The sequence below is a fragment of the Motacilla alba genome, chromosome Z (assembly GCF_015832195.1).
Source record: "Motacilla alba alba isolate MOTALB_02 chromosome Z, Motacilla_alba_V1.0_pri, whole genome shotgun sequence".
NCBI classification, from domain to species: Eukaryota; Metazoa; Chordata; class Aves; order Passeriformes; family Motacillidae; genus Motacilla; species Motacilla alba.
In genome coordinates, this window is record NC_052046.1 from 25,913,057 (window position 1) to 25,929,631 (window position 16,575).

Sequence of the window (16,575 nt, forward strand, 5' to 3'; positions counted from 1 at the left end):
TGCTGGTCTGGAATGGTTCTTCTTTAGCTTGTTGCTTCTCCTGTGAACAGCAGTGACAAACTCTGAGGTAAAGAATGCTTAATCCCTTGTTCCATCTGATACTTTGTTCGTGAGCTCTTTCTTTTGTCAGTTCCCATTTCCTGTCCAGAATTTTATGCTTATTTCATTTCAGATTTTTAATCTGGAGCAGCCCTTTCATTTCCTTTCTTGGTCTCTCCATGTTCTATTGGGCTATAGATTCCCTCATACTTCAATGAAAACAGCCAGGAGCTCTTTTCATTCTTAAGGGTTTAATTTATTAAGCAAAAAGTTGGTGTAAAAATCTGCTGAAAAAACCATTCATTCCTTATAAGCCTTAAAGTCTTCATCTGAATTTTTCCAGAAACTGACTGGGAACAGCAAGTTAATCCTAGTGATTCACCAGTTTCATAAGCCTACCTTGGCTCCAACTGGACAACAGATTGAAATGTTATTCCTTATATAGGTTGTGACAGTATTGTGCAAATTACTGTGTGGAATCAGTATGTGATTTGTTCAATTCTGCACTAATATTCCATATTTTAGTGGAAAATACAATTTTGCTTCAAAAAGGGCCATAAAATGCATACTAAAAGAAAGTGTTATTAGGGATCATGACAAATTCTGAGTTAGATTTCTTTAGTTTTTTAAAACTATATGGTTGAAGAATGGGATGTTTTTACCTTTAAAATCCTTTAATACCATTAAAATGTCTAGATTGTTATTTGAAAGATATGGTTAGGTTTTGATGCCAGAAATTTTTATTATAAGTCACTTAGAAACATCATCCTGCCTCAGTACATAGCATTGTTTTAAACTGCCACTGATACTACAAATGATGGTTTGAAATGGTTTAAGTCAGAACATGACAACAAAATAGTTAATCCATTGTATATACTCTAAAGATGTGTGATGTTCTATTGCTTGTAGTTGTTATAAAAACATTACAATGACTTTGGCTCATTAAACTAATTTAACTAGACTATGTCAATATCCTGGATCAAGATAAATGAACTCAATAATATTTAGCTGAAACAGAAGGGAGTACTTGATCGCCAAATGCACAGTTTACCAAAATTTAGCAGTGAACAAGGACTAGAGTTTCAGCTTAATTTAAAAAACACATTACAAATTAGAGTCATCAGTGGTTTAATGAGGTGATGGGAGTAAGAAAGGGTCCTCTTGTAATCCATGATCTTCAAAGGCTTCTGCTGAACTTTATGCGATATAGTTAATGAAGAAAAAATTGTATTCCCATGTAAATTAACATAGGAATTTAGTGTACAAAGTGAGTTCATTTTTAATTAAGTAAAATACTGGGACCTATATTATGTCTTCAGCTATTTGAATAAATTTGTTCTGCATTCTCTAAGTCTTGATGTATGGTTTGTTTATTATGTTACATCATATCAATTTAAAAATATATCGCTATTTTAAAAGTGTAGTTTATATAAATAGAGTAAAAACTACTTCTGTCAGTCTGTGCAAAGTAAATCTTAGTACAAGTAACGTAACAAGGAATGATACACACCAGCTGAATAATTGATGGTATGATTTGAAACTTCTCTTGTTCCGCAGGAGTAATCCTATAGTTTTAGAATGCTCTCTAGTAGAAGTAATAGAATTCAAGTAATTCTAAACTTCGTAATCTTGCCCTCAAGGATCATGTTTTCAGTATTATTTACTAGAAGCATGTACCATGGGAAGGTATTGGCAAAGTCTATGACAAGGTAACAGCTGAAGCTAAAAGGTCAACAAATTCCTCAGTTTTGTATGGATGATGCCTGCTTCTGCAGAGTGTAATTGTCTGAGAGTTTACAAAAGTTAGACAACTCTTTTCTTTCCTGTTTGAAGGGTTTTTTTGTTAGTTTGTTTTTTCAGAACAGTTCCACATAAGACTAGGAAAAAGCCCTTGGAAGTGCTGATAATTTTAAATTCCAGGGGGGCTTATGTATGTACATTTTATCTTTGCTTCCTACTGTAAGCTTTTGCTGGACTAGAATTACTGAATGGATAGATATGTGAGAATCAAGCATTGTTTCTGTTGTTCTGTTACATACTGAATTCCCAGTAAGAGCCATAGATATCTTGAAGGACTGTGTTCCTGGTAATAGAAGTTTAGAGTAGTGTGAAGCTATGCAGCAAAATCATTACTGTGTGACATTTTTTTCAGAAATAATCAGACAAAATCATAATTGTTCAGGTGGTGGGTGTGAAAAGTGGGTGGTGAAAAGAATAGCTGCTTTCATAGAGAAAATAGTCCTGACTTTTTGCACTGAATTTTTTTTTTGTTTGGCTGTTCCCTCTGTGATGTTCAACAGATCTAGATTAATTTCTTGTTACAAGTAATTAAAATCAACTAACTTGTCAATCCACCAGTCTTTGCTTGTAGGTACTCTGGAAAACATTGGAAAACATTGATCTTGACTGTACTTCCAATTTGTATGTAGTTAATAAGTCATGTCTGTGGATCTTTTTATTCTTTAGCTTGCCTGAAAGCAGTTTATTTCAAGTCCTCACAACATAAAATTTATCCTTGCCCAGACAGAATTTGTTGAAAGATTAATCAAAGACTTGAAGTCTTTATGAATCTGCATTAGTTAAAGTGGTTTGAAGGCTATCTTATTATCTGTTCAGTCCAGGATTAAAACTATCTGACTGCAAACGGAAATCATTCAGAGTATGTGCTGTACCTCAACTCTGATTCAAATTTGACACATATTTTACAAAAATGTGTTTTAATATACTCATGACATTTGCTGTTTTAGTGATGATTTATGATTCAATATTCATAACTGCCACTCAGATAATGAGGGCAAATTGCTTTGCAAACATGTCTGATCTTAAATTCTATTAATATGCAAATATTAGTGTAATATGTTATGCACAGTTTATTCAACTTCAATTGACAATATTTGTCTAGTAATTATAACACTTGGAGAGATGATTTTAAGCAAATTGAAATTTTATTTAAATATTTAATTACACAAATACTGCTTGTTTGTACCTTTGGTACAAAAATTTTAAGAAGTAATACGGTTCAATGTAATGTAATAAATTTTGTTGTTTAGAGCACAACTTTGTTCTCTTGGTTTTTTTCCAAAACCTCTAAGATCCTTATGATAGTAATCTGCCCTATCCAGAATCCACATTCTCAGTTTTGGTCAGCACTGCGCAATGTAAGCCTCTGCAGAACAATGCAACCATTTGAAATTTGTTGTGCCAGACTTCTTAAAAGTTTTTCTTTCACAGTATCACACTTTCAGAGATGACTTCACTGGGACTTAAAATTGTATTTTACATTACAAAACTGGACTCTGATGTAAGAGAAATGGAGAATGTAAAAGAAAAAATTGGTTTTAAGTTTGCATAACCTAACAGAAAATACTAGATGATGTGCAGAAACACATGAAAATCAAAGTCTGCCTGTATGAAGATTGCAATGACCACATAGCACAGTTGTTCTTCGGGACAGGAACACATGAAAGGATCATGGGATAAGACTCAAGTACATATTCAAATGTGTGAGGATATTTCATGGTGAATAGGATGTCAGAAAATTATCTGTGAGATGACTGCAAGTATTCAACCTTTCACCCTTCCTGTAATTTTTTGTGTGTTTTTAAAGACAATCTAGAGACCAAAGAAAATGGTAATTGAACTGTCAACCTTGAACTAATTATTTTTGATTGAAAATTAAAACAGTTTTGGTAATGTAAAAAAAAAAAAAAATTGTTTCTTAAAAGAAGCTGCTTATTCCTCCACTGGAAGAAGTTAAGTACTGTCTAGAAAAATCACAAAATTAAAATTATAAAAGTAGACTTAGATACATGTGATATTTACATTATATGGCTTGGTTGTAGTGGAGAATTGTGGTTTTATCTTATTCTGACACTTACAATATGATCATGGTATGTGAAGATTTGAGAAGGATCAACTGGATTGGTAAGGTCAACCACAAATGCTTTGTGTGTTTTAGATTTACAATTTTTTTTAATATCTTTTTTCTATAGGGATGCCCTCTGCTTCTTTATTAGTTTATTTGCTTTTAGCATTACTCATTCATTTCACATCTGGAGAATCAGAAGTGAAGTTCAGTGGACAAACAGAATTTGTAGTCAATGAAACAAGTACAACTGTTATACGTCTTGTAATTGAAAGGACAGGGAAGCCTGCTAACATCACAGCAATTGTATCGGTAAGAAACCATGGCAGATATATTCTCAGTAACTGTGGATAACTTTTTAAAGTGCATATTGGGATTCAGATACATGGAGAGTTGTGAATGTGACTGATAAGAGAGCCAAGTGAGAGTGATAAAAAACCCTTTGTTGCTTCTTCTCTGAACTTCTAATTTCACTCTTCTGAGAGGAATAGTCTTTTTCACAATGGTTCTTTCAAGACTTTAGCTTCTAAGAAGGATGATTCAGGTGTGGCAGCTCTGCTGGTTCAGTGGCTTCTCTCCATTTAGTCTCAGTGCTCAACTGTAAACTTAGTCTAGACCCTTTGCTGTTTTTACATGACTGCCTTTATAATCTCTCCTCTAATCACCTAATTTAGAGTAGAATTAGGGGAATTTTCCTATGTTGACTGAGATGAAAGGAGGGAAGTTCTTTTTAGAAGACTTAATCTTGCCAACTTTCATGATAAAATTGTTAATCTAGGTTGAATTCCTAGGCTCCTTCCAGTACTTAGAATGGAAGGCAGAGAGGGCAGTTGCGTCCTAAGGTAAGTTTAATTCATGTAGAGTATTATGAGATGTACAGATATATGCTTCCTGTACAGGCATAGCTTTTCCAGTAAAAGTAAAAAACCTTTTCACATGGTACATTATGCAAAAGATACCAAATTGCAGGGAAGGAAGTCATAAATAGTTCTGATGAAACTGTTCTGTTCATTTTATTGTTTCTTTTTTCACCTGTTTACTCAGCATGAATAAAATGGGCTATTATCTATGTATCTTCTGTCCAGAAATTAACTGCATGACAGCAGGGTAGAGAATTATGTGCAGTGGGAAGACTTATGTGCAGCAAAGAGGGTATGAAGTCTGTTTTAATGAATCTAGAATGGTAATGTAGAACATTGAAAGAAGAAGGAGGTGGCATTTGGTTGTGTGTTTATTGCAGATTGATGGAGAAAACACAGGAGACTTTTTTGACACATATGCAGCTGCATTTATACCTGATACAGAAACAAATCGAACAGTGTATATATCTATCTGTGATGATGATTTTCCAGAGGCTGATGAGACATTCACATTTCACTTGACACTACTGGTAAGTTTCAATTTTTCAATGTATCTATTCCACAGAAGACAGTGGATAATCTAATATAGGTGAATGGTGTTTCATAGATTACGGTGTGGTCTTACTGCTTGTGAACAGCAATAAGTAAGAGCTAAAATCTGCAATCCAAGCAAGATGATGCTTATTGCTCTTCAGAAAGTTTGCATTTCTGTGGATGTCTCTGTGTCATGTTGCTGTGCCTGACACTTGAGCAGGCATTGCATTCAGCTGTGGACATTTGAAGGTGTACTAGAGCCCAGAAGAGTTAGATTGTGAAGACACAGCCTTTCCTGTTTTCCTGCCTAGAACGTGCATGGAGGAGAGGGTAGAAGTAGCAGAAAAAGGGGATGACTTCCAGTTCTCCAGAAGCAGAGGTTAAATGTGACTTATCTAAACCCAAACAATTTTATAAATATTTACCAATAAATTTCTTCATATTGTTCTGTCTCACAGGACTTATGCTACAAGAGAGGGGTTCACATTCATATATTTTTAGCTAACAGTTCACGACTAAGTAAGATGTAAATTCCATAAAAATAAATTTTCTATTTTGTTTCCAATATTACACATCTATGGGGATGTTTGCAGTGAATATAAAAATTCATATTTTCCCTTCCTTCTTACATTGATTTATAAATCTAGTTTGGTTTTGCAATGCTAGAAAGACTTGCTTCTTATAGTTGCTATCCCTGTAAATCCTTTAGCTGGTATCCCACTATAATAGCTTCAAACCTTCAGTTTTATACAAATGTTAAGGGGAAAAGAACAACTTTGCAATTCCTGCCAGTGTTAGATGCTTCATGTATGGTTCCCTATTGATATGCTGTTAGTAACTGCTTAACTATTGTTAATCATTTGCAAAGTTTGTTTCAAGCACTTTATTGTTGACTGTTTACAGTGTATTTTCACAGTAATTAGGAATTACGTTAGTGCATTCTATTGCTTATACAATTTTCATTGTGATATATAATAAGACATACATTTTTTGTAAGCTAATATTAACTCCTAAGAGACAGTAAAATCAAAATGTCTTTTTTTTCTCCTGTTACCATACTTAATATTTTATTTTGGTTTTAATTTTAGAGACCATCTGCAAGGATAAAGCTTGGCGTTCCCAAATCTGTCACTGTAACAATCTTATCAAATGATAATGCCTTTGGAATAATTTCTTTTAATATGGTATGACTTTCTATGTGATATATTTTAGAATGTTTTAGTAAACATATAGGTGAAATTGTCAAAGATGCTGGTTAGTTATTCACCCAAATCCCTTGAAAACAGATTCTGAGTTAGTTACATCTCTGAAAACATCTCTAGAGATAATTCATACATATGTATGCAATTCATACATATATACAGCTTTAATATTTCTGTATGCTTTTAGGTGTTGAAATGTTGCCCAAGATCCTCCAACATGCATGAATGTCTATATTGCTTATCTAAATATAAAGCTTTTAGAAATTGTTCAACCCCTCAATATACTGTGGAAGAAATGAGGAGCAATACCATAGGAAAGTTGAAGAGGTGGCTTGGAAATTTTAAGAATATATATCTTTTTCCCATCTTAAGTGAGCAATTTTATATTTAACTCTCAAGCTGTAAGAGCAGCATCATGATCTATGCATAATATAATACCTTCTAGGGATAAGAGCAGTGTGACCGTAGTGGTATAGAGGATATTTGCAATAATACAAAGTTTGTTTTAGCAGAAAGAGAAACTATGCTTTATTGCTGGCATTGTGGCAATAAACTTTTTAGAAGACTTCCCTGAAAAAAATCCAATATGAAAAATTTTTAGCACCATAGTGTTAAACCATGCTGCTCCCTGAGGTTTTGTAAGTCTTTGAAATCTCTCAGCTATAACAGTTCGATAGACAGACTCCACTGTCTAGTTATCTAACAAATTAGATGTTAATGGAGAAAGCCTATTTTTAATAGGATTAGAAACTCCTTTAAATATGACTTGTGCTCATATGCCAGTGCTTACTTAGTGTATTGTAACTAAGCTCATTTACCAAAAAAAAAACCAAAACAAAACAAAAAACCAACCAAACAAAAAAAAAAAAAAACAACCAAAAAAAAACACCAACAAAAACCAAGAAAACCCACTCTACTTACATTATGATAATTTTTTTTATCTCAAACCTTTCAAGCTTTCTATTAGCTGAACTAATTGGTTGCTAGGAAATGTATGCCATCAGCAGACTGGTTTGCAGATTGGATTAACTTGTCTGTGGGAGTTTGGTATTTCTATGGTAACAATTTCTTCCATCTGCTGTGATATTTGATCTGTGCCTGATTGCCTGTCCCTTTTCTTCTTCATTAGCCTGCCTCAATCACAGTGAATGAGCCTAGGGGCAGAAATGAGTTTATTCCTCTCACTCTAATCAGGGAGAGAGGAACCTACGGGACAGTCGTTGTAAGTTTTGAGGTGAGTTTATCCAAAAAGCTTCTTACCTTTGACTATTAGATGAAGCTGTGAGGTCTAGGACCATAACTTATTGAAGTGTTTATTAAAGTGAAAGGACTAAATAGCTATGTCTACATTTGTTAATTCTGTTTCGTAAAATGGGAAGATACTACCATTCAAATGGAAAATATTGAAATTATCTAACTGCTTAATTTAGGAAAAATGAAAATATATTAAAAAATGAGTATTCTCTGTCTTTTGGGAAGATATTTGAAGCAGCATTTGTTGGTATTAGCAAGCAATGTCTATTGAGTGTGCAAAACATGTCTTATATATTTTCTCAAAATTTATAAACACCTGACTCTTTGGAAGGTACTTTTGCCACCTTCAAACATGTAAATGTAGAGCTCAATATTTAGTGAATTTCTGTATCTATAAAATTGCAGTTTGGATTCCCAGACATTTAAACCTTTCAAAATCATTACTTGAATATTTAGGCCATTACTCACATACTTCGTGTGAATGGGATATACTTATTGCCTTTATTGTGAGAGGGGAGATTTTTTTTTTTTCCTTGTCTGGTTCTGATTCTATTACATTCTTTAAAATTACAGGTAATTCTTTTTCATATCAAAATTCATTTATCAGTTGTCATCAAAGATTTAATCTAGATGTGCCAGAATCTCAAAAGATTTGTAGTGGATGTTCTTGCATGCTAAATACAGCATGTATAGAAAATGTTTAGAGATTCTTATGTTATTTATTGCAGATATGTTTGTTTTAAATCCTATAAATTTTGCTATCTGCACAATTTATCAGGTTGATCTCAAATCTAGTTTATATACATGTGTTGAAAAAAATTTACAAGATTTTCTAAAAGAAAACTCTAATATATTGCCTCTATGGGTCTTACTATTTTTTCAGGTTTTAGTATTAAGAATAATTTCCTTAGTATCAGAAGTCAAGATAGAAAAGTCACGAAAAGAGTAATTGCTATTATCTTGTCTTGGAACTGATTAGGAAATGCTAGTTAAATTATAAGAGAAGGACTGTCCTTTTTATTATTTGAAAGAGTCAGTTATGCATCAGTAGATACCAAAGAGTTCTCAAAAGGCCTGTATGGAAGTAGTTTTCTTCCTCTTTCTCTGGCAATACATAATTTCTTCAGTGTCTACTCTGATTTACTCCACTTTCCAAAAAAGACTAGATTTTCACAACTGAATGTGTGAGCATATGATTTGGACTGAATAAATAGCAATTTCATGTTCATTTCACACATTATAGATTGACTATTTTACTGGATTTTTATGCATGCTCTAAATATTTCTTATAATAAAAATATTTATTTACTTATTTATTTATTAAAATATTAATATAATAAAAATATTTCTTATACTAAAAACAATTATTTGCAGATAGAAGATGGACCAAACTCAGCTGAAGAAGACCTAAGTCCAGCCAGGGGAAATATTACATTTACCCCTGGGAGATCAGTGTTGGTTTATAATTTAACAGTGCTTGATGATCAGGTAAAAGCAAGCTGACATTTTTGGTTTGGATGTATAGATTGACTGCTGTTCTGGAGGGATTTTGTGTTTTATGTTATAAAAAATGCTTGGCTTAAACAGGGCTACAAGTTCCTCTGCTTTATAAAGTGATGTTCAATTTTGTCTCTGTGGGTGATCATTTTATCTTTTTATATTGCCTCTGTATTTCTCGTCAATTGATATTTTTAATTTCTGAACATACCCTGACTGCTCTGACTAGATCTGTTAGGTGCTGTACAGTAATAGTATAAATAATCAAGAAAGCTTTATATTTTTATTCAGATGGAATACTAATTCTTGTATTGTCAAGGATGACATTCTTTAACTGCATAGAGGTTCATCTATTAGATTGATGTTTCTATATTTAACTTTTCTGTGTGAACGTGATATGAACAACTTGATAAGGAAATTCACTAAAAAACTACATGGGGGAAAAAAGTGTCTGTGATAAAAGTGGGAAGCTTTTAAGTATTTTTTATGCATTTCTGTTATTTATGGGTAATAGTTTCCCAAGTCTATACTGATACTAGTATTTAAGAGACTGTGCCAAACTGCTGTGTAGAAATACCTCTTTCAGATTAGATGTAATATTTCTGTAACTTATATATGAGAAGAATTCATTTGGTTTGTGGGGAGATGTTATATTTTTTTCCTCTGAGAGGTACTTCTAATGCTCTTTCACTCCAAATTTGATCTGTATAGCTGTGGTCCACTCACTGGATGTCTTCTCTGGCTGTACACAGAAGGTTAATTTGTGTAAAAATCCTTACTGGTGATGTTGATGATGATGATGGAATGCACATGCATTTAGTGTTACTCTCAGAACTTAATTTGAGCTCTTAAGATCTGAAGTTAAGAAAAAACTCTATAATAGGTATTGTTCAGAATTGCAAAGCCTTGTTCTTACAGAAATTGGGCAACTGCAGCTCTGATCTCTACAGTAGTATATTTATAGTAATTTTATTGTGTACATTTCCTTTTTTAGTGAGGAATAATGTAAACTTTTTAACAGAAAATCAAAGAGGCAAATCAACACTGAAAGTCTTTTATATTGTTGTCTTTGAAATCTGACTGGGTTTTTCATTGGTCAATAATGATGCCATTAATAATTCCAAAGTGTCCTGTATCATCTGTAAATGAGATGTTAAGATGTAAACTACAGCTAAAGTTGTGGATATATTTTGACTCTCTTAAATGTATATTTTTAAATTATGCCAGATGGAATATTAGTTAGTCAACTAAATGAAACATAAGTGAGCGTTTTTTTTAATGAGGTAGATCAACTGTGTTGTACTTTAGTATAGGAAGCTGGTGGCTGAGATCTTCCAGATCTCACACTGACAACAAACCCTAGTATCAGTCTATGGCATTATGCATGTTTCAGTGCCGCAAGCCAAAGGAACTGAATTGGCATAAGCTATCATGCCCACTCTTCTAGCCCTAGAAAAGGATCTGAGGGTGGCCAATAAATAAATGAATGTGAAAGAGAAAGAAATACTGGCAAGCAGGGTTTTCAGAGGTTGTACTTTTGTCCTGGAGTTCCTCTCAGAAGCAAATACTACTGGTTTCCAGTAGTCCACAGTAAGAATGAAATGCAAAGATCACAAATAATTTTTGAAGATTTACTTTTTATCTTTATGTATAAATAATAATATTTTTTCAGTTCCATAGGTGTAACTAATCCAGATTTGGAGAATAAAATATAGAATCATAGAATCATATAAAATTCTGAGTTGAAAGGAACCCATTAGGATGATCAAGTCCAACTCCTGACTCTGCACAGGATACCCAGGAGTCACATCACACCATTTTTGTCTATATATATATATATATATTTATATAGTAATATAAAGCAGGAATATCATCCTTAATTCTGTAATTTGTGGCTTATAAGCATTCTTTATTGCCTCCTGCCTCAGATATTGGAGAAGAAATAGCTAGAACTAAAATGTAGTTTTAAACACTTGTTTTGTAGAAATACCAAAATCTAAATTATTGGTAAGAACAAGAAAACACTCAGATCTGTGATGGAAATTTTGTCTGGGTTTGTGGTGATTCCAGTTCTATAGGGATGGATGGGCCAAGGTAGGTTCTATAAAGAAGTTGCTGTTGTATCATCTCAGGCACATACAGAGGTAGATAAGAATCAACATCAGAAAATAGAAAATTAAATCTAAGTAATGAAGAGGAACACTTGTTTCCAAGTAGAGGTGGCTTTCAAAAATGACAGTTGGTCTCCTCATACTCTCAAGCTGTAAAGATGAAGATTTTTCTGATTCTTGGGTAATTTTTATTTGTATTTGGTTTGACTTTTCTACTCTCTTTCAGAAGTATGTTTAGGTAAAATAGAGACCTTAAATTTTGAAAAGGGATTTTTAGCAAAAAATTAAAAGCAAGACTAGTCTGTTTGTTTTAATATGAAATGAGCTTTCAAGTTATTATAATTTCATTCTTCTCAGAATTAAGTGTTCTGCATATATTTGAAATGGGACTTACACACGGCTCCTAATACTATTTTTCCAGGTACCTGAAAATGATGAAGTCTTTTTTGTTTGTCTGAAGAGCGTGGAGGGAGGGGCTGAAATCAACAACACAAAAAATTCTGTTTGGATTAATATTAGGAAAAATGATAGTCCTGTGCGTTTTGTTCAGAATGCTTATATGGTGCCTGAGGAAGATGAAGTGATAACAATCCAAGTGGTTCGTGGTAAGGATGTCACTGGAAAATTAATTGGACCTGATGAAGATGAGGTCTCTGTCAGTTATGCCATCGTAACTGGGGATTCAACTGCTCATGCGCAGCTTAACGTAGACTTCATAGATCTACAGCCAAATACAACTCTTGTTTTCCCACCTCTAGTTCATGAAACATATTTGAAATTTAAGATCCTTGATGATGCCATACCAGAAATTGCTGAGACCTTTCAGATTATGCTTCTTAAAGACACCTTGCAGGGAGATGCTGTTTTGATTTGTCCATCTGTGGTTCATGTCACTATCCAGTCAAATGATAAACCCTATGGAGTGCTGTCAATCCACAGTGTTCTGTTCGCTCACACTGTTACCATTGATGAAGACCAAATTTCAAGGTACTACAGATCTTAAAATCTAGTATCTAGTCAGTTTAAGAGATTTGTTTGTAATTGTTAAGGCTCCTTAGGATGTCATTAAAGTAATTATAAAATCACTACTAAAATATAATGTAGTAATCACTTAGCGTGTTGTTATTATCAGCTATATTTACAAAGATTTCAGGGAAGTGGGAATGTCTAATTATGCAGAAAGTATTTTAAGATCTATAAACTGTATGTAAATAAGCCATAAGTATTCAATCACATTATCAGAATAGTGAAAATTCCTAATCTAGAGGCAGGACCAGTGAAGTTGTGATACTGCTACGCACAGGTTCAGTGGAAAATGCATTACTGTCTTCCACTCTTGGTGTATATTTGTTTTTACTATCTATAAAGCCAGTCTCTGATTAAAGAAAAAGAAAGTGTTCAGCATTTCCCATAAAATAGTTACCTTAAACTGAAAAACAATATAAATATGCGTAATTTTACATAGATATTAAAATCAAAGCTCTGTACAAATTTTATAGGAAGACTGATACACAATATTGATAACCTCAATAAAAATGTCCACCACTAATTACTGGTAGTTCGTCCCCAAAGAAACAAATAATGCCTCAAACTATCATAGTATGAGAAATTTTGGAAGAATATTTTATGGTATGTAGGGCCCAGCACTTGAGTATTCATCTTTAATTTTTTTTTACACAGTAAAGAAATAAATCCTGCTTTCATGATGTAAGTCATGATTTCCAGATTTTTTTTTTTATCATGCACTTGTCAGATACAGGCAACATGACATTTCTGGTATCCTAAATATCAGTAACTGAATATATTTTTAGTACAGAGGCAAACAGTTCATTCAAGATCATAATTTCAATGCTCATGCCTCATAACTGTCCATGATGTAGAATAGGCAAAACGTTTTCTTAAATTTGATTTGTATTTTGCAAGACAAATGTAAAATATGCCAAGACTTCACTCAGTTCTGAGTATCTTACTTGCTGTAAACAAAGTGAGATCTAACATGTGTCTTCTGAGATTTTACAGAGAGTTCATGAGTAAATGCTCAAGTCTTACATATGTATTATGATTTCACAAACTGTAAGCCTTGAGTCAAATGTCAGTTACAAGCATTTATACCCCATAGGCAGTGTAAATATTTTAGGGAATTGGTAACCATGCATGCCAGTAGTAATTATGGTTTGTGGGTTTTTGTTTTCATTCGAAAACATAGGTTTGAAGAGATCACAATTGTAAGAAATGGTGGAACACATGGAAATGTTTCTGTTTCCTGGGTTATAATCCGAAATAGCAGTGACCCTTCACCTGTGACTGCAGACCTACTTCCAGAGGCGGGAGAGATAAGTTTTGATCAAGGAGAGATGCTGGTGACACTTCATCTGAACATTATTGATGATGATATACCAGAAGAGGCAGAGCCTTATCTTCTGAAACTCCTAGCTTATACAGTACAGGGAGGTGCAGAAGTCAGTGAGCCGTCTGAGGTAAGTTTAGTTTAGAATTCTCATGGAGAAGGTACTTTTGGAGAACGTTTTTGGAGTAACAAGGACTTTACTAGTTTTAATAATGTTGATTGATTGATGGATTATCTGATCAGGTTAAAGGGTTTAGTCTTGGATAAAAATCAAGCATCCTTAATATAATCTTAGTGTATAGAGCCATATCTAAAATATTTGGCTAAATATAGTGTATAATGCCAGACCTTTTTACTGTGATAGAATTCAGTTGAGATTATTCCCAATGTGCAATGATAGCATTGAATAAATGCTGTCTCTAGTGACTGCTTTCTAACAGAAGACAGGAAGTTTATTTTCACTTGTTCATTTGCTGTTTTAATGACTACTGAAATGTTTTACAGAGTAACAACTTCAAGGGGATGGTTTGGTATTTAAGACTGTAACCTCTGAACAATTAAATAAAGGGTGGCTAGACTTGCTGACAGTTCTGTGACTCAAATCCCTGCTTTGTCTTTCTTGAAAATGGTTGGTATGAGCTTGCTGAATAAAATGAAATCCTTTACAATCTAAAACATTGTTAAGTTATTCACTTTGGCTGCTGAACCAAAAAATCAGTTATTCAGAGCTCATTCTTGCACGTGTGATGGTGCATAGTGGGGCAGTTGCCACTGTCAGTGTGATGCTTCTAGTGTATAAAGAATTGTTTGAGGCTGTCAATCTTATTTGTTTCCTGATGCCAGTTCACTAAGGAGAAAAATGTGTAGTGACAGTCAGGAGATGATTTTGTGAAAGCATGAAACTATGATACAGAGTAATGCAGCATGCTGTTTTCTGCTTTGCAGCTTCTGTTTTACATTCAGGACAGTGATGATGTTTATGGCCTAATAAAGTTCCATCCTTTGGAGAATCAGAAGATTGAAAGTAATCCAATGGGACGCTTTTTATCCTTGAGTTTTGCAAGGGAAGGAGGAACAGTTGGAGATGTGCAGTTGGTTTATACTGCACTGTATATTCCAGCTGGAGCTCTGGATCCTGAGAGAGCAAAAGGTGGCATTCTAAATATGTCTAGCAGAAGTACTCTCATCTTTCCAGAGGGAAAAGCACAAGCTACTATAAATATACCAATACGAAATGATGCATTTCTTCAAAATAGAGCTCATTTTGTCATACAGGTATCTCAGCTGTTTTTTGGGTGGTTTTTTAGCCCATGTAGTATAAAGGATATAAAATAGTAGTGGCTTCTTCCCTTTTACCTTAATTAAAATTATTCTGCCTGATTAAAATAAAAGAAAACCAATTATTTCTGTAGCCAAGAAAACTCTTTTATTTAGATATTGCTTCCACAGATATGCTATAAGGATCTTTATTCCTAATCATTATTTACTAAATACATCATTAAAAAAATACGCTGTTGTAATAGGATTCAGTCACTAATAAAGAAATTTACAAAATTGTATTAATATTGCAGAAGTTAGTTACCTTTTCAGGTATGTTATTCTGTCTACACTTTGCCTTTTGATTTAATCAAATTAAGGCTCCTAAAGTACAGATTGTATGACAGATTTTAGAAATTAAAGAAAGGAAATATAAATTAAAATAGTCAAACATACATTTAATTTGTGTACAACTTTGACCAGGTAATTGGAAAGTTCTTCTAGTTTTCCCTGTATGTGGTCTTTTGGTTTTTTTCATCTTCTGTTTTTGTTTGTGGGTTTTGTTTGTTTGGTTGGTTGGTGGTTTTTTTTTCTCTATCTAAATTGTAAGAAGGGAGATTGTGTCATTGCTTGTAAGACTGGCTGGAAAGGTACACTAAAATTATGATTTTGAAAGAAAATGGAATTTTCACAAAAATGTTTAAAGAAAATTTTTTTTATTTTCCAATATGATTTTTTTCCTTCATTTTTCACTGGAGAAAACCAGATTTGTATATATGTTAGCAAGTTATTGGTCAGATATGCTGCTATGGAAGATTCTGTGTGTTGTAATCAGTAATTTTGATACGTATTTTCTCATCTGCAGTTGAGACTACTGCATAATTTCTATTTCCTCTGATTAGCTATTGCCACTGTCTAGGATCATGAGCCCGGGGAGCAATCCTGATACACAGACAAAGGGGTGATTTGGCACAACCAAAGCACAAATTCAAAGTCAGTTCTTTTCAGTCTTTTCCTTTTAAGTCAGATATCTTCAAAATTTTCAAACAGAGATGTTGATGTGGAATCATATATGTAAAAGTTGGTCTTTTTTTCTTTAATTTCTAGTCTACCAAAAATTACTTGAAAAGATTAATTACTTAAAAAGTTTTAATTAGTTGAAAAGATTTTTTCCCTCTACCTGCTTCCCCCTACATTCTATTAAAAAAAAAGAGAGAGAAAAAAAATAGTGCCAGAATCATATAATCACATTATCATTTTAGTTGCACACACTCTTTCTATGTTCACAGCTAGGCAGGGAATATGTTTCTGAAATGTTAGAATAGGTTAGTGTGTTTTATCTTCATGTGTTCTGAAAGATCGACAGCAGAATTGAAATATCTAATTCCAAGCTCCGTTCAGGTGATAGATTACAAATAATGTTGTAGTGTGGACTATGGACAAGATTTGTGACAAGTACTTCAATATGCAGACATTTGGCCTGGTTTTTCAAACTGCAGATTCCAGGGAGACGAGGTGTATATTCTGTGCTTTCTCCATGAACTATAAAAATCTTTTTCTTTGAGTACACAGAATCAGATGCAACGTCTAACACAAATAATTCCTTTAA

General features: G+C 33.4%; 1 protein-coding gene across 14 annotated transcripts in view; it reads left to right on the plus strand.

Annotated features, from left to right (window-relative positions):
- ADGRV1 (adhesion G protein-coupled receptor V1) overlaps window positions 1–16,575 on the plus strand; it is a 245,452-nt gene that overhangs the window by 7,915 nt on the left and 220,962 nt on the right. For 13 of the 14 annotated variants that reach the window (XR_005255429.1, XM_038125089.1, XM_038125088.1 and 10 more), the window contains 8 exons: window positions 4,032–4,216; window positions 5,145–5,294; window positions 6,387–6,482; window positions 7,630–7,734; window positions 9,129–9,242; window positions 11,784–12,349; window positions 13,569–13,839; window positions 14,655–14,984. Coding sequence is in view for 13 of the 14 variants with exons in the window: in XM_038125088.1 (XP_037981016.1) it covers window positions 4,032–4,216; window positions 5,145–5,294; window positions 6,387–6,482; window positions 7,630–7,734; window positions 9,129–9,242; window positions 11,784–12,349; window positions 13,569–13,839; window positions 14,655–14,984 (1,817 nt within the window). In the remaining variant the exon portion in view is untranslated. The remainder of the gene's footprint in view (window positions 1–4,031; window positions 4,217–5,144; window positions 5,295–6,386; window positions 6,483–7,629; window positions 7,735–9,128; window positions 9,243–11,783; window positions 12,350–13,568; window positions 13,840–14,654; window positions 14,985–16,575) is intronic. The other variant, XM_038125098.1, reaches the window with a different exon arrangement.